This window comes from Triticum urartu, chromosome 5, assembly GCF_003073215.2.
Source record: "Triticum urartu cultivar G1812 chromosome 5, Tu2.1, whole genome shotgun sequence".
Lineage (NCBI taxonomy): Eukaryota > Viridiplantae > Streptophyta > Magnoliopsida > Poales > Poaceae > Triticum > Triticum urartu.
This window is the reverse complement of record NC_053026.1, coordinates 498,717,064-498,738,099: the sequence shown is the minus strand read 5'-3', so window position 1 is coordinate 498,738,099 and position 21,036 is coordinate 498,717,064. Positions and strand designations below refer to the sequence as shown.

Below are 21,036 nucleotides of genomic sequence, written 5' to 3'. Positions count from 1 at the left end.
GACCATCATCTCTTCACTCACTTCTCCAGAGTATGCCATTTCGATTTTCGAAAAATAAAACTTCTCCAGAGTACAGTACTCTGTGAAATTCATAAGCACTTTGTTCTTTCATAACTGAAACGCAGGGACATTTCATGTTTTATTGCAGCTCGACTTGATGACGAGTACTAGTTGCACTAAGATTCATCTGGTGTGCACATATTCGGATAGATCGGAATTCATTCACCCCTACGGTACTCGAAATCGTCCCGCCACACGCAATTGAACCGAGTTGCGTGCCCGCTTGCATACCAGTGGTACTGAACAATGAAATATCTCCCTAATCAACCAACTGTTATTCGGAGGGCAAGCAGAAGTGCTCTCACAAAGGTGATTAATTGCAGCACACACTAACAAGAAATCTATTTTTGGCTCAGTCAGAGGCAGCTCATCATTCATGTGAAACAGCCTGCAAAGATCCAATGCGCGTCTGAAAATGCACACACCAACCAAACCCCAAAACCGGCAAGGAATTGACAGTAAACCGCGGGACATAATTACCGGAGAATTAAAGGTCCACGCGCAGGCACTGTGACCAGCACAGCAGTGCACCAACCACACGTCGTACCGGGCCACGCGGAGTAAATTCCGGCGACGACGACATGATCCAAGCAAGAGGCCACTCACTCACTCACTAGCTAGATGGATGCACAAGTGCCTACCTAGACGGATAGATGCTCTATAAATGGCGACTGCACGCAACGTTTCAGTGCATCCACCAAGTGTACACGCATACACTAGCTACTACGTCTCACTTTCAGTGGCAACTGGCAAGTGAGTGTGGAGCGATAGCAGCAATGGCGGCCTCCTCGTGGCAAGTGGCCCTTCTAGCCGTCGCGGTCTGCGTGCTCCCGGCCCTGCCGGCGGCGGGCGCGGCCCGGGCCTTCTTCATCTTCGGCGACTCGCTGGTGGACAACGGCAACAACAACTACCTCATGACGTCGGCGCGCGCCGACTCGTGGCCCTACGGCATCGACACCCCGGACCACCACGCCGCAGGGAGGTTCTCCAATGACAAGAACGTCGTCGACCTCATCAGTTGAGTAGCAAGCTCGTGCATTCATGGATGCTCTTCACCAGCCGTCGGTGGTATTTAGAGGGCTTGGCTAACTAATGATTGATTAACAATGTTGCACGCAGGCGAGCAGATAGGATCCGTGCCGGTGCTGCCGTATCTTAGCCCCGAGCTGGACGGCGAGAACCTGCTCGTCGGCGCCAACTTCGCCTCCGCCGGCATCGGAATCCTCAACGACACCGGCATCCAGTTCGTCGAAAAGGTGTGACGACACCCGGGTGCCCCGGCACCTGGTTATCCTGTCCGTTGAATGAGTTAAAGATTCGTGCCGTGTAGCTTTCAGGTACAGACGCTTGTACAGTACTAGTATGATTAGCCGGCTTTATCAGAGAGACAAATAGCGACGGGAGGAGAGAGGCATGGCAGGAATAGGCTCTGCAAGTATAGGTCTGTTAGCCTCGGGAGGAGTGAGGCATGTCAGGAATCGGGCTGGAAAAGATATTGCTGTCCACGGGCGGTGTTTATTGAGGTGACAGCAGAGGGAGAACGATACATGCGCACAGTTGCATGACATGATATCCCTTTGCGCACAGTCTGCATCCCTTCTTTTCATTTGTCACCAGTGTGAGCTTTTTTGGTCACCGGAGAGAGTAGCGGCCGGTGTGGTTTTTTCTAGCAGACAACGCCACCGGCGGGGGAGTTCTGGGGGAGTTCTGTATGTATGAGATGGGCAACGTCCAGCCTGGTATTGCAATCCACCTACAAGGGGAGGCATCGTCGTCCGCTTCTTCATCAGCGTGGACGGAGAGATCTCATGTTCTTCGTAAGCCGCCAGTGGCGGTAAGATTTCTTGTTCTCAGATGATATATCAGATGTCCAGCTACTCTGCATCTCCCGCTGCATCTAACACGCATGTGGTCTGCATAGTGCACCGGTAAGGGGTGCATCTTTTGCGCGCGTGCTATCACAGCGAGGTATGCTGCCGCACAGATATCAACTCGAAGAAACAGAGAGCCGGAGGTGAACGCGGTTGGGGAAGTAACACAACTGATGGCGGATGGATTGGCCGGAGCAGATGGCGGACGACATGTCGGGCAAGCAAGTGAGCATGTCCAGCTGCACCATCCGCCGGTGAGTCCCGCAGCTAGTCCGGCTGCTAGTCCTGCTGCAATATCAAGGACGCTATGCACCGAGAATGCGTGGCAAGTAGCAGTGAACCAAGACGTGGGGAGGTTGTAGACGACACGTCTCATCGCCAGTGGCTCGTTTGAAACACCGGCCGACACGTACATCTACCTCTAAGTACTCTGGCAGGCAGACATGTCATATCATGTACCAATATTCATAGGTTGTAGGTCGGTGTAGGTGCGTAACAGTAGAGCTATACTAGACTAGTTTATGTTGATTACGTCAAACGGCCACCGCCTAATCAAGAAACAGACCTATTATTATATTCATTAGTTAGATAGCTTGGCACAAATCTCAACGCAGCCAGACTGGACGAACGGTCCAGATAACGGGGTGTCTAGACACCCGGGATCTGAAAGTCCGGTTGTAGAACCCTTCACCGGCGAGTCGATCGCCGTTCCGGTGCCGAAAGAACCGGTGTGGAGCCGCTGCGCACTGCAGTACTGCTTCGGCTACGACGCCACCACTAGGCAATACAAGATTGTCCACAAAGGCTACCAGCGTCAGCTGAAGGTGTTCACCGTCGGAGCAGACAAGGAGTGGAGGACCGTGAAGATCGCCCATGCCTCCTGGTACGAGTACGGCCCGGCGTGCAACGGCGGAGCCGTATACTGGAGTTACGAGGACAATGATCACGGCGGGATCCTTAAGCACGCGCGCTTCGACCTGGCGACGGAGGAGATCACGTCGGTCGAGAGCCGGCGGGTGGACAGTCAGCCGATCATTTGCCATCATTCGTGGTGGCAGCGCGGTGAGCCGTGCATCATCCAGATAAGGTGGTTGGTCGGTGACGGCGGTGAGTCCACGGGCGGCTATTGGCCGCATAACATGAACCCATGGCGTACGAGGTCGATTTCGTCCACCTGACGGCCGGCCGGCGCCTCCCAGGGCCGCAGGCCCTGCAGCGGGGGCACCTGTTGATGCAGGAGAATAACGGGGCTCTGTACGCTCACCGGATCATGAGCAAAGGGGTTCACGGGCTTGATCTTGGTTGCGAGAAGCTGCTGAACGGGATTGGCGTTCAGCGCAGCCGACGGTGGAGAACACAGCAGGATATAAGCACGTTCGCCTACGTCCCCACAGTAGCCCCAGCCCCCTTGGCGCTATACGTAGGCGCACCTCTGGCCGGTGCACTTGGTGCTTTCCATGTCCCTCCTGCTCACAAGTTGCACAATGTTAAACAGGAATGAATGGTCAACAAGAAAATAGACCTTGGTTCTACTTCATCTCTTCAACAACTAATATATTCATTTGGGTTGGGGTTTACGAGTTCCTTTTACTACTGTTTGTACATTTGTACCCTTATGATTCATCCGTTGGTTTGACCCTGGTAGGTAAATACTCTGTTTCAAATCACGTTGTATATTAGGTCTCGCTTATGACAAGTCTTTGACAAATAGTAACACTTTTCATATGTAAGTTTTGAGATTTAAAGTAAAAAATGAATAATAAAAGAAGCATTTTGAAATACTCTCGCCGTTCCTAAATATAAGTCTTTGTAGAGATTTCACTATGGATTACATATGGATGTATATAGATGCATTTTAGAGTGTAGATTCGCTCATTTTGCTCCGTATGTAGTCCATAGTAAAATCTCTAAAAAGACTTGTATTTAGGAACGGAGGGAGTATATATGAATCTAATGACATTAATTTCATAGGCTTCCTTCTCTTGTCTTAATTGATACCTTAATTTGGGTTACTTCGTATAGCGAAAGAAGAACCGACTCTCTTTGGAGGACTCACGGTTGAGCAAAGACAAGGTCATGATCTTTCTTGAAATTGGCTTTCGCCCCGCTTTACAAATTAAGTCAATATCACGTCCATACAAGAGTTACAAATTCAACAAGAACACAGACACACCCAAGGAAAGTATAAAAAATTATAGAAACAGACCACCAAGCTAAGTGGCCACAGATGGGGCCTACTATGAGGCCAGGCCGTCAGCGGCATCAAAATCATCCAAGAAACACTCATTCTATAATCCCCCTCCCGGTTTATTTTCCCGCGCATCACTAGTAACACGGATGACAAGGAACGCCCCCTACATAACGCATGTGCACTTAAGCTCCCCGTAGTGGGTAGTATCATAAGTTATTATCACACATATGATATTAGTTTATAATACTACCTCCGCAATGCATAGTATCATAGAGTAATATGCAAGACATATATTAGTACTGTATTTATTATAATATAGTAGCATGGTATGATACTCAACCCTCTCTTTCTTTATTACTAATTCTATGTTACCTCATCAAAATTGCCTAATTGGCATGCATGATACTAGCTATGGTACTCTCGTTGCGGGCAGCCTGAAATTACTCTGGCGCGAGCGGGGCATAGAAATGGGCACGACAAAAGAGGAAGACGTAGACCGTATAGGAAAAAATTGAAAAGAAATTAAGTGCAGAGAAAAAAAGGAATGGAGGGAGTACACGACAAAGCCGGAGAAGGTCACTTTTGAGTGCGAGTGGTTTTATCACATGATGGGAGCATGAAACTCCCCTAAGTTATGTACCATCAAATGAAGACGTGGATTTCGCTAGCCTCATTGAAAGAACATCCACCCCTAAGGAGGGTTTTGGTATTAATGACAATGTTGATTAAACAACTAATTATGCTTCGAGTGTGTTTTTTGTATACACATCATGGAACGTAAAGTTGGTCGGCAACCCCCCTAAGCTAAAAGGATAAAAGAAGACGACATGTCGGTTTTCTATCGATGATATACCCTTTTTGAATCGTAGGTATGTCGTACTATTAAGAGGGGATACACCATAAATCCTATGTGGGAATCTTGAAGAAAACAAAGCCATGACCAGCCATAATGTGGACGAGCACCATGTTTTTCACATTTTGTGTTGTTGTCGTTCTCTGGATTAGATCGTATTATCCGACTTATGTCGGACTATTCGACATATATTCCGACCTCGGGTCCAACTTTGCCCAGTGTCTCTGGATAGTGTTGGATACAATGTTGGAGGCTAGGCCGGATAATCCGACATGTCGGATGTCCGACTACTTCTCTGCGTAGTGTGCATAACGGGGCAAAAATCTGGTGGAACTATATAAGCCACCCTTTTCTCCAAAGGAGGGTGACGACTGACAACTCCTACTCTCTTTCCTCCATTGATCGAAAGCTTAAACTTGGATTCCTCCCTCTCTAGCCTCTAGCACTCAATCCATTCCATATTTTAGAGAGAGCAAGAGGAACACCCGGTCTACAAATCCAGCAAAGCAAAACTCAAGTTCATCGATTCCCCACGAGGTCCTTGATAATCTTGTTATTCTTGGGTTGGTGGGGACCTAGGCAATTATTCAGGAGACAAGGACGGTGAGCAGCAACGTGGATTGGAGCATGCAAGGCAAGATGGGCTTCTAGTTTTTTTCCTTTTAGTTTCTCGATTGGGCCTTTCTGAATCAAACTTTGTACGATTTATTGTTGCTTTCCTTGTCATCTGAATACATATACCGGACGCGGCTTGCCTGCGGCCGCTGCGTGCGACCATCCGTGCGACCCAGCCATCGCACGGCTGTGGCTCCACGCACGCCCCGCTCCAGAATTTCTGCCAAAACAAAAAACAAAATACACATCCTAATACAGATTCTCTTCCGTAATATTCTCATCATTAGAACAGAACGCAAAATTGGAGGGAATAATCCAATCTCCCGCCATCCCACAAACAGATCCATGTCATATACAAAAGCGCGCCAAAATGCAAATCTATTCCTCACAGGAGGCAGGAGCGACCTACAGTCTTGAGGGCGCACAACAATCAATAGCGGCTTCTGTTGATTTGAGCAGCAAAGTAACCCGCGTCCCTGATGGCATCTCCAAGTCTGACGTCCCCCCTGGCTTCTCCGACGAGTGGTCCGGGGAACCAGGAGGGTGACGATCAATCTCACACCCCAAAAGTAAGAAACCTGACGCAGTTCTTGTTGGTGAATCTTTCCATTAACTATGACACGATCCCGGATGTTGGACAGAAAAAAGCAGCATGCTGCACCCTTGTAGAACTTCTACAGAAACCATGATCACAATCCGCACATGCCAAACAACGATGGAAAGTTAGTTCTTTTCCATTTAGAAAAACAAATCAGAACCATGTACAGCACCCCCATTTCAAATTTAACTGCATGTGCGGACTTTCTTGTAGGATCTCTTATTTCAGTTCCTGGAAAGCATCCAGTACAGTATTTTCTATTCCTTTTACAATGCATATAGTTCCTGGAAAGTAATAACTAAATCATATCCTTTTTGATATAGGATCAGCAAGAAACCGAAGTAGATGACAGTGATGAAAGGGTACCAAAGCTTGGCATGAAATTTTTATCTGAAGAGGAAGCCTATTTATTTTATAACAACTATGCTAAAACTATCGGTTTTAGCATCAGAAGAAGTAGTGGCCATAAAGTGACAAACTCTTCTACATTTCAGCAACGGACATTTACATGCTCTCGTCAAGGTATGGATTATTTTTAATTTGTTTTGATGTTGATCACTTCTTTATGCTCTAAGAAAATTACTACAACTTATAGGCCATCGTCGGGAAGATAAAAGAGAGGAGACATTTAGTTATAGTAGGCCTGAAACAAGATGTGGTTGTAATGCCCGTATGAAGATTAGCCTTAGAAATGGATTTTATTATGTGTATGAATTCGAGGCATCACATAACCACACTCTTGCTCATGGAATAATGGCCCAATACTTGAGATCCCAGAGAAAACTGACAGAAGCACAGATAGCAAATGCAGAGGTTGCAAAGTCAGTTGGCATTTCAAATAAAGCAACAATTGATTTGATGGCCAAAGAAGCAGGTGGAAGTGAAAACCTTGGCTTTACACCTCAAGATATGAAAAATTGTTTATACTCAAAGAGAACAATAAAAGCAAAGGTAGGTGACACAGGTGGAGTATTAGAATACTTGAAGAAAAAGGTCTCGGAAGATGTCAACTTTTATTATTCAATTCAAGTGGATGAGGATGAGTTGATAACTAATATTTTTTGGGCCGATTCCAAAATGGTTTCAGACTATGCAATATTCGGCGATGTTATATGCTTTGACACCACATACAGAAAACTAGATGATGGACGTCCATTTGGTTTGATTGTCGGGGTGAATAATCATCAGAAAACTGTTGTCTTTGGTGCTGCACTTCTCTATGATGAAACTGCCGCTAGTTTTGGTTGGCTTTTCATAAATTTCCTAAAAGTTATGTCAGAAAAACATCCACGTACAATTCTCACCGATGAAGATGCGGCAATGGCGAAGGCAATTCGTGAAGTCTTCCCTCACTCTCACCATAGACTTTGTGTGTGGCATATGAATCAAAATGCTCGCAAGCACCTCGCCGGAGTTGTTGATGAATATAAGAAGTTCAATGTTGATTTTCAGCATTGTATTTATGATATAGAAGAGGAGGAAGAATTTGCAGGTGCATGGGATAAAATGATTGACAAGTATGGATTGCGTGACAATGAATGGCTGCAAAGGCTATTTGAGAAAAAGGAACATTGGGCACTAGTGTACGGCAAAAATACGTTCTCTGCCCACATGAGTACCACCCAAAGAAGTGAAAGCATGAACAATGAACTGAAGAGATACATTAGTATTAAATATGACATGCTTACTTTCTTTGAGCATTTTGAACGGCTAGTTTCGGATAAAAGATGTGAAGAGGTGAAGTATGACTTTAAAGCAACACAGACTACTCCCAAGTTGAAGGTTGAATCTAGCTATATGTTAAAACAAGCTGCAGGTACATATACTCCAGCAATATTCAAGATGTTTCAAGATCAAGTGCTTCGGACTCTGAACTACGACACATTGCTTTGTGATGAAAGTGACACAAAGCTGAAGATTTATGTAGTAAAATTTCATGGCACACAACGTGAACATGTTGTTAGATTCATTCCAGAAGATGAAAAGGTTAGCTGCAGTTGCAAAAGGTTTGAGTTTGCTGGAATTCTTTGCTCTCATTGCTTAAAGGTACTTGATATTAACAATATCAAGCATATCCCTGGTGAATATATCTTGAAAAGATGGACAATTGATGCCAAAGTTCTAGATATAACAAGCAAATGCAACCCGCATGATAACCTAAAAGCAAGAATGTCTAACCGCTACAAGGAACTGTGCAGAATATTTGTGAAAATAGCTGCTCGTGCCGCTGAGTCAGAAGAATCATACTATAAGGCTGCGAAGTGTGCAGAGCAATTAGCACAGGATGTGGAGAAATGCTTGAAGATTAGAGCTGATCCAGATTTAGTTAGCCCTGATCCAGATTTGGTTCGCGCTAATCCAGATTTGGTTAGTGCTGATTCGGATTTGTTTACTGCTGATAAAGATTTGGTTAGTGCTGATACTGATTTGGGTACTTCCTGTACTAAAGAAGGTACAAACTATACTAACAATAATTGCCTAGACTATTGTTGAACAAAGACTGATATTTAGCATTACAGTGGCAGGAGTAAACATCGCCTCTAGTAGAATTTCAAAACACGGCGAAGGGCTTGCAAAACCAAAAGGTATGAAGGTCAAGGAGAAGACTGTGAAAGGATCAAAAAGACCCGTTGGTGGATTTGAGAAAGCAACTTCAAAGAAGAAAAAGAACACAACTAATATTATGCAACTAGAGCCTCGTGGCCCCTCAACGGTATAATATTTTGTTACTCGATTCATATAAAACTTTCAACATGCTGACGTTTCTCTATCATTTTCAACAGGGTCTTTTGAAGAAAGCAGCTTCAAAGAAGAAAAAGAACACACATGATATTATACAACTACAGTCTCATGAACCGTCACTGGTAATAATACTATGTCGCTTGTTTCTTATAAAACCTCTTATAAAACCTCAACTGTACTGACCTTTCTCTATCATTTTCTACAGGGTCCTATGGAATTTTTCACGAATCAAATGGCTGCGTATCAGTTACACTACAATACTATGCTAAGTGCTTCAATGCAGCCATCAATTGGTAATACCATCCCTATGCCACCACATACCCATCAACTGTTGGCTGGATTCCAACCATATAATGCAGCAATGGTAGAAGCAGTACATACTTTCAAATTTCCTATTTTTTAAACTTCAGTGCAACTGAACTTTGCTTTCTCCGCAGGGTCATCCGACAAATAACATGTACACCTCGCTGCAAGGGACCACTGGGGCCTCTAAATCTGGTTCGATGACAGGAGAAAATCAAGACTTCCTCCATCTACCGAATCCAACATCTATCCTAAATGCTTCAATGTTGCAATCAAGTGGTCATACCATCCCAATGTCACCGCAGATCCAAGAAGCACACAATATTCCAGTGGTATAAGCAGTACACACTTTCGTTTCAAGTATAATTTCAGAACTTCAATGAAACTAAACTTCTCTAATTTTATTCACAGGGTCATCCAACAAATCACATGTATACATATTTACACCGGCAACATTCCGTGCTGAATCCCTCACTGCAAGGGAGCATTGGGACCTCTGACTCTGGTTTGATGACAGAACAAAATCAATTCGTTCTCAATCAACCGAAGCCAACCTAATCTATTTGTTCTCGAGAGTTTTATCTGATATGTGTTAGACTTCCAAGTTGCAACTGATTTTTACTGAAACTTGTATGTACCGTTAACTGAATGCTACTCCATCTTGCCAATCAAATATACTCGTTCACAGAATTATCTATGCACAATGTCCGCAGGCATCATGCTCATCCGACCTCTCAGTTATTCTTCAATTTAAGTGTGATGATAGGGATCCCAACAATCAATTTTAATTCTATTGACAAAAGTGCAGACATAACCATCTGCCCAAATGTCAAACCTAGAAGCTCAGAGCGAGCAGACAACAGATCAATTGGTCCAAGCCTTCGAGCGTTGCGAGCACAAGATTGACAATAGCATGGAAAGAATTTTTATTAAACACAATGCCTGCTCTCAGCTTTCTCACAACTCAATCTGCATCAGACAGGAGCAACACAAGAAGAAGGAGATTTACCTGTGTCCTGTGCAGGTGATGCTGAATCCACGAGCTGCAGGCCGGCGCCTTTGTTGAGGACGGAAGTGCCGACCCGAGCTGGAGCCGAATACTGCAGTCCCTCTCCCCCCTCCAAGCATCTCTGTCCCACCTTCTTCCTCTCCAAGGGCGCATCAAATCCATGGCGCCAACGCTGCGGTCGACGGAGTCCTACCTCTCGCTCCCTTGACCCCTCCTCAAAGCTCCTACACAAGCCTGACGCGCTGCCCTGTTGTGTGGCCGTCCCGCGGGTCCGGCGGACGCCGATTGAGGCGTCGGTTCTGGCCAAGCTGCTGCACGGCTGGGCCGCGGCCAGCCGAGCCTAGACAGGATGGGATGTGGTCCCGTAGCCGCCTGCCAGGCTCCGCGCCTCTGAGCGGCGACGCAGGTCTGGCCGGCGCCGATGGGGGCTCCGCTAGCCATGCTCCGCGCCTTTGAGCGACGATGCAGTTCTGGCCGGCGCCAATGGCGGCTGCACAAACGGGCACCAACGCGCTAGCTCGTCTAGATGGACGCCGGACTAAGGCACGACGGCGGAAAGGCCCTGGAGGTTGAGCTTCAGTTCATTCAGAAGGGGAAAGATGTGGATAGGAGTGTATCGAAGAAGAGAATCTGTATTAGGATGTGTATTTTGTTTTTTGTTTTGGCAGAAATTCTGAAGCGGGGCGTGCGTGGAGCCACAGCCGTGCGATGGCTGGGTCGCACGGATGGTCGCACGCAGCGGCCGCCAACTATTAGTGTGAGTACTTGGACGTTTTTTTTCAAATTTCTATTGAAGTTGAAAAAAATAATATAATACCAAGGTGGGGGAAATATAGTGCTTAAATCTAGGTCAAAATTTAGTATGTCACATGTGCTTCTCAAAATGTTGCATATGTGAAAAAGCGCACGATTTAGGCTGTGATGATTTTGATGCGCTTTGGATTTACTTATTGTATAGGTGCATAAAAGTTGTTTCACATGTAAATTGTAATACTTATTTTCTTCATTAGGTGCATCCTTGTTTCACCAACAACAATGCCATGATAAACTTGCTAAGTTAGATAATACCCCGCGCGTTGCTGGGGAATTGATTGTTTTATATTTCAATAAAATTATTGTGCATGGAAAATGAATGTTTCAATTAATAATATGCGAATTGAAATTTAAAATACATATGATTTATTGTATTGTATAGTTGGAAAATAATTATATTGAACATAAGTAGCATAATGCAATCAAAATTCTCATGCATGGTGGCATGTTGAAGAGGGTCATTTCTGAGAGAATATCACATGGAAACTAGCATTCAAAGAACACTTCGTGAAAACCACATTTAAAATTTTGGAAAAAATCTGAAAAAATACTGGATGTTAAAAGGGTGATGTTCTATTGACATGCAAAATTTCAAGTTGAAACAAACTACGGGATGTGAGCTATAAAAAAACAAATTCAATGATGAATAGCGATGTTACACTACTGGAATCAGCAGATTTGCCGTCTGCCGACTCTTTGCCGTCAGCTAGCGGACAACAAAGAAAGGCTTTGCCATCAGCTACCAGAAAGCGGACGACAAAGAGGCAACGGGCGTCAAAGGTAGGCTTTGCCATCAGCCATATCTTTGTCATCTGCTAGCTGACGGCAAAGAGGGCAGGTGGTGGGCTTACGAGAACGACCTAACGGCCTGTTTCTTTGCCGTCTGCTAGCGGACGGCAAAGATGGCAAATAGAAAGCACACCACGCGGATCGATCACACGGATCAATGACATGGCACGATCTGCTCCACACATGCATCTCCACAACGCAAAACTGATGTGGCCCATCCCACGCCCCCACCACCCACTCTCTCTCCCTTATCCTCCTGAGAGCCACCCACACCACGATCTGTCTCCCTACTCTCTCGTACGCCTCTGCTCTAGACCCAGAACACCGGACCCCGCTCCCCGTCTCCCGTCGCCCCAGTCAGCTGCCGGCCCCGGCCCCCGTCGCCCCCTTCCGACCGCCACCTCGCCCGCCGGCCCCGGCCCCTTCTCTCTTCGGCCCCGACGCCGCCGTGCCCGACCCCATCCCCGTTTCCCCCCGCCGGCCCCGGGCCCTGTCTCCCCCTTCCGGCCACCACCTCGCCCGCTGGCGCCTGCCCCTTCTCTCTTCGCCCACGGCGCTGATACGTCCATTTTGCATCAGGCTTTTATATTGATATTTATTGCATTATGAGTTGTTATTACACATTATGTCACAATACTTATGCATATTCTCTCTTATTTTACAATATTTACATGAAGAGGGAGAATGCCGGCAGCTGGGATCCTAAGCTGGAAAAGGAGCAAATATTAGAGACCTATTCTGCACAGCTCCAAAAGTCTAAAACTTCACGGAAGTTATTTCCAGAATATATAAAAAATATTGGGCGAAAGAAGTTCCAGAGGGGGCCCACACCCTGGCCACGAGGGTGGCGGGCGCGCCCCCTGCCTCGTGGGCTCCCTGGCGGCCGTCCGATGCCCATCTTCTGCTATATGAGGTCTTTCGTCCGAGAAAAAATAATAAGCAAGCTTTGGGGAAGAAACTCCGCCGCCACGAGGCGGAACCTTGGCGGAACCAATCTAGGGCTCCGGCAGAGCTGTTCCGCCGGGGAAAATTCCCTCCGGGAGAGGGAAATCATCACCATCGTCATCACCAACAATCCTCTCATTGGGAGGGGGTCAATCTCCATCAACATCTTCACCAACATCATCTCATCTCAAACCCTAGTTCATCTCTTGTATCCAATCTTTGTATCCAAACCTCAGATTGGTACCTGTGGGTTGCTAGTAGTGTTGATTACTCCTTGTAGTTGATGCTAGTTGGTTTACTTAGTGGAAGATCATATGTTCAGATCCATTATGCATATTAAATTATTAATACCCCTCTAATTATGAACATGAATATGCTTTGTGAGTAGTTATGTTTGTTCCTGAGGACATGGGAGAAGTCTTGCTATAAGTAGTCATGTGAATTTGGTATTCGTTCGATATTTTGATGAGATGTATGTTGTCATCCCCCTAGTGGTGTCATGTGAACGTCGACTACATGACACTTCACCACTGATTTGTGTCGTTCGCGCATAGTTTTTTAAAAGCATTCCGATCCCTTTAGGTTTTAAAGAAAGCAATCAGATCCCTATAAGTTTAAAAAACTGTCAGGTCCCTATAAGTTTTTTCTAAAAGCAATTGGGTGCCTCTAAGTTTTTTAAAAAGCAATCGCGCCCCTGTGGAGGTGGTGCTCGTCGGTGGGTGGGTGGCCAGGGACACCCATGTTGAAGGAGAACAACCATCGCTTCGGGGCGTCAGCTACCTTGGCCAAGCTGGCGCTGGAGCAATGCCAAGGGTGGATCCCCGCCGACAGCGATGAAAGACTTGGGCACCTCGCCACCCTCTACCATGGTAGCCACCACACCCCGGGCTAATGACTCCGGCTCCTCTTCTTTCTCCCAGCACCGCCAACGGTGGTGGTGGCCGATCGTGGCTCGTCAGTGGTGGCAGTGTCACACGTGGCTCGGTGTATGCTCGTCAGCGACGACGCTCATAGTTGTGTACATCAGTGGCTCGTGCGGAGGAGGTCGGCGTAGATCTGGTGGGAACAGGCACGAGGGGGAGAGAGAGATCAAGGGAGGAGAGGGAGACGAGAAAGGGATGAGGAAGGAAGAGATAGCTTACATGTGGCCCCCACATGAAAGATAACGGTCAAACAAACTATTTGTTTAGGAGGGGCCTGGCCTGTGATAAACCGGTTCAATTTTAAACCACATAGTCATTTAGGTTTTTTTAAATCAAAAACCAACTTTATGGTAGGTTTTAGAGAAGTTTCAAAAAGTGGTAGTTTTTGGAACCCTAGGCCGAATTGTGATTGTTTTATGCTACTTACTCCTAGAAACTCAACCATCTCAGTTGGATGTGAGCATATCTGACTTGAATTTGCAAAATGATCCCTTTCGGGCAACCAACCCAAGTTTCTGCTTGTCCTTGTTTTTGTTGTCACCATTTTGTATAGATGATTTGTACTACTCCCTCCGATTCATATTAGTTGCCGCTCAAATGGATGTATCTAATATTGAAATACGTCTAGGTAGATCTGTTCTAGCGACAACTAATATGGATCGGTGGGAATACTGTAGTTCTCCCTTCTCCCTCCACGACAAGAAAACCGGGATGGAAGGAGTACATATATCTCTACCACTTAAAAAGAACATAAGGTTCCCATTTCACCTTTCTTCCTACCACCCTTTCGTCCAACGTTTCATGTATATGATAATCAATCACCTTAATTTATCTATCTTGTGAACCAACTCCACTTTAATTTACTTACGAAACTTCTAATCAAAATATAAGGTAATTCACTGTTTGAATTTAATAAACATTTATTTACACAATCACATTATTATTGACACGTAAATCACGAGCTAACGTACTAGAATATTTATATCCCGTTAGAACGCACGTCATCAGGTGGATCGGGCCGAGGACCCCCGTGGCGGTTCTATCATGGGCCACTTCGGACAACCCATGCCGCATACGAGGAAGATTCCACAAGACTTGGCACCCAAGACGAGGACTCTCCTAAACCCTAGGCCTCCGGTGTGTTATATAAACCGAGGCCAGGCTAGTCAATAGATAATCTCATATTCATTACTATCATCTCGTGGTAGATACATGTACTTTGTACTACACTCATATCAATACAATCAAAAACAGGATGTAGGGTATTATCTCTTCGAGAGAGCCCGAACCCGGGTAAGACCCTGTGTCCATGTTACCATCGCTCTAAGACGCCTAGCTTAGGACCCCTACTACAAGATACACCGGATATAGAACCGACAGGGGGCGCGCCAAGGGGGAGTCCTACTTGGACTCCCGGTCCAAGTAGGATTCGCCCTCCTTCCTATTCCAACAAGGAGAAGGAGGGAAGGAGGAAGAGGGGAGAAGGAAAGAGGGGGGCGCCGCCCCCTCCTAGTCCAATTCGGACCAACCAGGGGGCACCCCTTGAGGCCCCTCTCTCCTTTCCACTAAAGCCCATTAAGGCCCACTACTTCCCCGGGGGGTTCCGGTAACCTCCCGGTACTCCAAAAAAATAAACGAAACACTTCGGAACCATTCCGGTGTCCGAATATAACCTTCCAACATATTGATCTTTACCTCTCGACCATTTCAAGACTCCTCGTCATGTCCGTTATCTCATCTGGGACTCCGAACATACTTCGGTCATCAAATCACATAACTCATAATTCAAATCGTCATCAAACATTAAGCATGCGGACCCTACGGGTTCGAAAACTATGTAGACATGACCAAGATACATCTCCGGTCAATAACCAAAAGCGGAACATGGATGCTCATATTGGTTCCTACATATTCTACGAAGATCTTTATCGGTCAAACCGCATAACAACATGTTGGGGAACACAGTAATTTCAAAAATTTCCTACGCACACGCAAGATCTATCATGGTGATGCATAGCAACGAGAGGGGAGAGTGTTGTCCACGTACCCTCGTAGACCGTAAGCGGAAGCGTTATGACAACGCGGTTGATGTAGTCGTACGTCTTCACGATCCGACCGATCCTAATATAGAAAGTACGGCACCTCCGCGATCTGCACACGTTCGGCTCGGTGACGTCCCACGAACTCACGATCCAGCAGAGTGTCGAGGGAGAGCTTCGTCAGCACGACGGCGTGATGACAGTGATGATGAAGCTACTGGCGCAGGGCTTTGCCTAAGCACTACGACGATATGACCGAGATGGATTATGGTGGAGGGGGGCACCGCACACGGCTAAGTGATCAATGATCAACTTGTGTGTCTATGGGGTGCCCCCTGGCCACGTATATAAAGGATGGAGGGAAGAGGAGGCCGGCCCTCATAGGGCGCGCCCAAAGTAGGATTCCACCTCCCCCATGGAATAGGAAAAAGGGAAGGGATAAGGAGAAGGAAGGAAGGGGGCGCCCCCTTTCCCTAGTCCAATTCGGACCAGTCCATGGGGAAGGAGCGCGGCCACCCTTGAGGCCTTTCTCTCCTTTCCCGTATGGCCCATTAAGGCCCAATACGAATTCCTGCAACTCTCCGGTACTCCGAAAAATACCCGAATCACTCGGAACCTTTCCGATGTCCGAATATAGCCTTCCAATATATCAATCTTTACGTCTCGACCATTTCGAGACTCCTCGTCTTGTCTCCGATCTCATCCGGGACTCCGAACAAACTTCGGTCATCAAATCACATAACTCATAATACAAATCGTCGCAGAACGTTAAGCGTGCGGACCTTACGGGTTCGAGAACTATGTAGACATGATCGAGACCCATCTTCAGTCAATAACCAATAGCGGAACCTGGATGCTCATATTGGTTCCTACATATTCTACGTAGATCTTTATCGGTCAAATCGCATAACAATATACGTTGTCCCCTTTGTCATCGGTATGTTACTTGCCCGAGATTCGATCGTCGGTATCTCAATACCTAGTTCAATCTCGTTACCGGCAAGTCTATTTACTCGTTCCGTAATGCATCATCTCGTAACTAACTCATTAGTCACATTGCTTGCAAGGCTTATAGTGATGTGCATTACCGAGAGGGCCCCGAGATACCTCTCCGATACTCGGAGTGACAAATCCTAATCTTGATCTATGCCAACTCAATAAACACCATCGGAGACACCTGTAGAGCATCTTTATAATCACCCAGTTACGTTGTGACGTTTGATAGCACACAAGGTGTTCCTCCGGTATTTGTCCTGACTGAGGAGTTAGGAATTCGCTAGTGCGGATTGCCTACACAGCGAGGAACATGATAGCCCTGAGGATTTTGCTACTCAAAATTCCGACCGTTGTTGTGCTATGCGCCAGTTGTCCCAAAATATCTATCCACCTAACGATCATATCATTGAAGGGCATTTATGTCTTATCATGTCGGGCTGTTCCCTAGGCTATAAATAGCCGCCCCCTACAACCACTAGTTGGTTGGCTGCTCCGAGAGAAACTGACACTTGTCATTTGAGAGCAACCCATCCTCCGAGGACTTTGAGCGAAAATCATCAAGTGAGGAAAAACCCAAAACCCAAACACCTACAAACCCCAAGTGATTGAGCATCACTGAAGAGATTGATCCTGCGTGGATCCGACGCTTGTTACCTTTGAAGACTGTGCTTCTTCCAGATGGTTAGGCGTCATGGTCTAGAGCATCCAAGAGGAATTGTGGATCGCCGAGTGACCAAGTTTGTGAAGGTTTGGAAGTCACCTGAAGACTTACCACGAGTGATTGGACGAGGTCTGTGTGTTGGGGATCGTAGCAGAAATTCAAAATTTTCTACGCATCACCAAGATCAATCTAGGAGATACTAGCAATGAGAGAGAGGGAGTGCATCTTCATACCCTTGAAGATCGCTAAGCAGAAGTGTTCAAGAGAACGGGGTTGATGGAGTCGTACTCGTCGTGATCCAAATCACCGATGATCCTAGCGTCGAACGGACGACACCTCCGCGTTCAACACACGTACGGAACGGAGACGTCTCCCGCGCCTTGATCCAGCAAGGAGGAGGGAGAGGTTAAGGAAGAGAGTCCAACAGTAGCATGACGGCGTGGTGGTGATGGAGTGGCAGTTCTCCGGCAGGGCTTCGCCAAGCTCACGCGGAGGAGGAGAGGTATTGGAGGGGAGGGGCTGCGCCAGGTGCAAGGGTATGGCCGCCCTCCCACCCCTTGTAACGCCCCGAGACCGATGTGCCAAGTGTCTTCCAGTTATTCGCTGTTGTTGCCTTGTCATTGCTTGCGTGTCATGCATCTCATATCATGTCATCATGTGCATTGCATTTGCATACATGTTCGTCTCATGCATCCGAGCATTCTTCCCGTTGTCCGTTTTGCATTCCGGCGCTCCTATGTCACCCGGTGTTCCTTTCTATCTCTTTTTCGTGTGCGGGTATTAAACGTTTTCGGATTGGACCGAGACTTGTCATGCGGCCTTGGTTTACTACCGATAGACCACCTGTCATGTTCCGTGCCATTTGGACTTCGTTTGATACTCCAACGGTTAACCGAGGGACCGAAAAGGCCTCGTGTGTGTTGCAGCCCAACACCACTCCAAGGTGGCCCAAAGCCCAGCTAAACCCCCTCCATCATCTCGGTCGTTCGATCACGATCGCGTGGCCGAAAACCACACCTCATTTGGACTCTCCTAGCTCCCTCTACCTATATATATGTGCAACCCTTCCAAATTCGCGGTACAAACCCTAGCTAAACTTCCCACTCCGCCGCCGGACAAAACTTCCCGCCGCGCCGGACATGTCCGCGCCGCCGGCCACCTCACCTCCACCAATCCTGTCGCGACACATCATCACCGCCACCGCCCGCAGCCTATCCAGAGCCGCCATGTCGCCTCTCCACCTCCCCCACTTTGCCGGGCCCGCTAGAGCCCATCCACGACCCGCCGTGGGCCGATCTGGGCCAAGCTGCTCCGTCGCCCTTGCCCTCGTCTGCGCCACTCTCCGGACCGGAATCGCCGCGCGCCGCTCGCCGGAATCACCACGCGCCGCTCGCCGGAATCGCCGTTCGCGTCTCCAGCCGACGAACGCGCCGCCTCCAGCGCCATGGACTTCGCCCCGCGCCGCTCTCCTCCCGCGGGTGCTCCACGCCATCCCGCTCCCTCGTCCGACCTCGCCGCTGCTCCGGCAGGAGCTCGCCGGAGTACGAGCTCGTCGCCCCAGCACCTCCCCGCCGCTGACTCGGGCCGCCTCCGCCTCGATCCGACCCAAGGAGGAGCCCCGCCGACCTCCCGCGCTCGGATCTGCCCTCAGCACGCTCCGCCGCACCCATTCCCGGCCTCCGTGCCCGCCGTCGTCGCCGGAGTAGCCACCATGCGGCCACCGAAGTTCCTTGGCCTCTGCACCGCCGCCATGGCCTCCTGCCCGTGAGGATCGGGAGGACGACGACCGCCCGGCCTCTCCCGCGTGGGCCCCGAGTCCGGCCCATCTCCTTCGGCCCGTATGCCTCCTCTCCGCGTCTGGGCCGAGGCCCAGGGTGAGCCTCTCTTATCCCTCGCCCGTGTGAAGTATAGTTATCCAACGCTCACTCTTTTCCCTGAGTAATTTTCACCAAGTCCCCGAAGTTTCCAGTATTTTTAGCATTTTTCATCACATCATAACTCTGCATCCGTAGCTCCGATTTGTGCGTGTAGCATATCAAAATGTTCGTCTAGACGAGTACATCATTTCATCTCATTGCATAATTTTCATTTGAGCTCATCTTGATGCCCGAAAATGCTGTTGGAAGAGGGCTATATGATGATTATGTCAGATCTGTTTCAGCAAATGGCCTTTTGTCATTTTTGCCATGATTAATGTGTGCATGCTATGATCCTAAGCTCTACATGTGTTTTGTTATATGCCATGCCATCTTTATAGGGGTGTATGCCATGTATTTTTTTGATCTTTGTGGTGACTAAGCATGCAAAGTAGCTTATTCAGTGATGCTGATTTCAGGGACTTAGTTTTTCACTAAGTCCTTGTCCTGATGCTCACTCTTTTTGTTTATGCATTCACACATGTACTAAGTTTCCAGTTAATACAATTCTAGCATGAATAATAAACATCTATCATGATATAAGGAAATATAAATAACAACTTTATTATTGCCTCTAGGGCATATTTCCTTCACAACATACGTTGTTCCCTTTGTCATCGGTATGTTACTTACCCGAGATTCGATCATCAGTATCATCATACCTAGTTCAATCTCGTCACCGGCAAGTCTCTTTACTCGTTCCTTAATGCATCATCTCGTAACTAACTCATTAGTCACATTGCTTGCAAGGCTCATAGTGATGTGCATTATCGAGAAGGCCCAGAGATACCTCTCCGATACACGGAGTGACAAATCCTAATCTCGATCTATGCCAACTCAACAAACACCATCGAAGACACCTGTAGAGCATCTTTATGTATAAGTCATGAAGAAAGCAATAGCGATAAAACTAAATGATCATTATGCTAAGCTAATAGATGGATCTTGTCCATCACATCATTCTCTAATGATGTGATCCCGTTCATCAAATGACAACACATGTCTATGGTTAGGAAACTTAACCATCTTTGATTAACGAGCTAGTCTAGTAGAGGTGGCAGTGGTGGTGGTCGACTGTGGCTCATTAGTAGTGGCAGCGACACACGTGGCTCGGTGTATGCTCGTTGGCAACAACGTTCATAGTTGTGGCCATCGGTGGCTCGTGTGGAGGAGGTAGGCGTAGATCCGGTGGGAACAGGCGCGAGGGGGGCGAGAGAGAGATCAGGGGAGGGGATTGGGACGAGAAAGAGATGAGGAAGGAAGAGATAGCTTACATGTGGGCCCCCACATGAAAGTTAACAATCAAACAAACTATTTATTTAGGAACGGGCCTGACCTGTCATAAACCGGATCAATTTTAAACCACATAGTCATTTAGGTTTTTAAAAAATTAAAAACCAACTTTGTGGTAGGTTTTAGAGAAGTTTCAAAAAGTGGTAGTTTCTGAAACCCTAGCCCAAATTGCGACTGTTTTATGCTATTCACTCCTAGAAACTCAACCATCTCAGTTGGATGTGAGCATATCTAACTTGAATTTGCAAAATGATCCCTTTCGGGCGACCAACCCATGTTTCTGCCTGTCCTCGTTTTTGTTGTCACCATTTTGTATAGACGATTTGTACTACTCCCTCCGATTCATATTAGTTGCCGCTCAAATGGATGTAGGTAATATTGAAATACGTCTAGATACATCTGTTCTAGTGAAAACTAAT

At 47.2% G+C, this 21,036-nt stretch overlaps 1 protein-coding gene across 1 annotated transcript; it reads left to right on the top strand.

Moving 5' to 3' along the window:
- The first annotated feature begins 738 nt into the window (after positions 1-738).
- Positions 739-9,937, top strand: LOC125510099 (protein FAR1-RELATED SEQUENCE 5-like). The gene is made up of 9 exons (XM_048675191.1): positions 739-1,077; positions 1,180-1,316; positions 6,512-6,710; positions 6,784-8,640; positions 8,708-8,901; positions 8,972-9,052; positions 9,136-9,294; positions 9,368-9,565; positions 9,645-9,937. The coding sequence occupies exons 1-9, from the start codon at positions 837-839 to the stop codon at positions 9,789-9,791; spliced, it is 3,213 nt and encodes a 1,070-aa protein (XP_048531148.1). The 5' UTR covers positions 739-836; the 3' UTR covers positions 9,792-9,937.
- The last annotated feature ends 11,099 nt before the right edge of the window (positions 9,938-21,036 follow it).

Bases quoted from the DNA above. Each gene is read 5' to 3' on its own strand.
- LOC125510099 (XM_048675191.1), top strand. From the start codon at position 837: ATGGCGGCCTCCTCGTGGCAAGTGGCCCTTCTAGCCGTCGCGGTCTGC. The intron at 1,078-1,179 runs GTTGAGTAGCAA...TGTTGCACGCAG, and splicing joins GAACGTCGTCGACCTCATCA to GCGAGCAGATAGGATCCGTG. The intron at 9,053-9,135 runs GTAATAATACTA...CATTTTCTACAG, and splicing joins AGTCTCATGAACCGTCACTG to GGTCCTATGGAATTTTTCAC.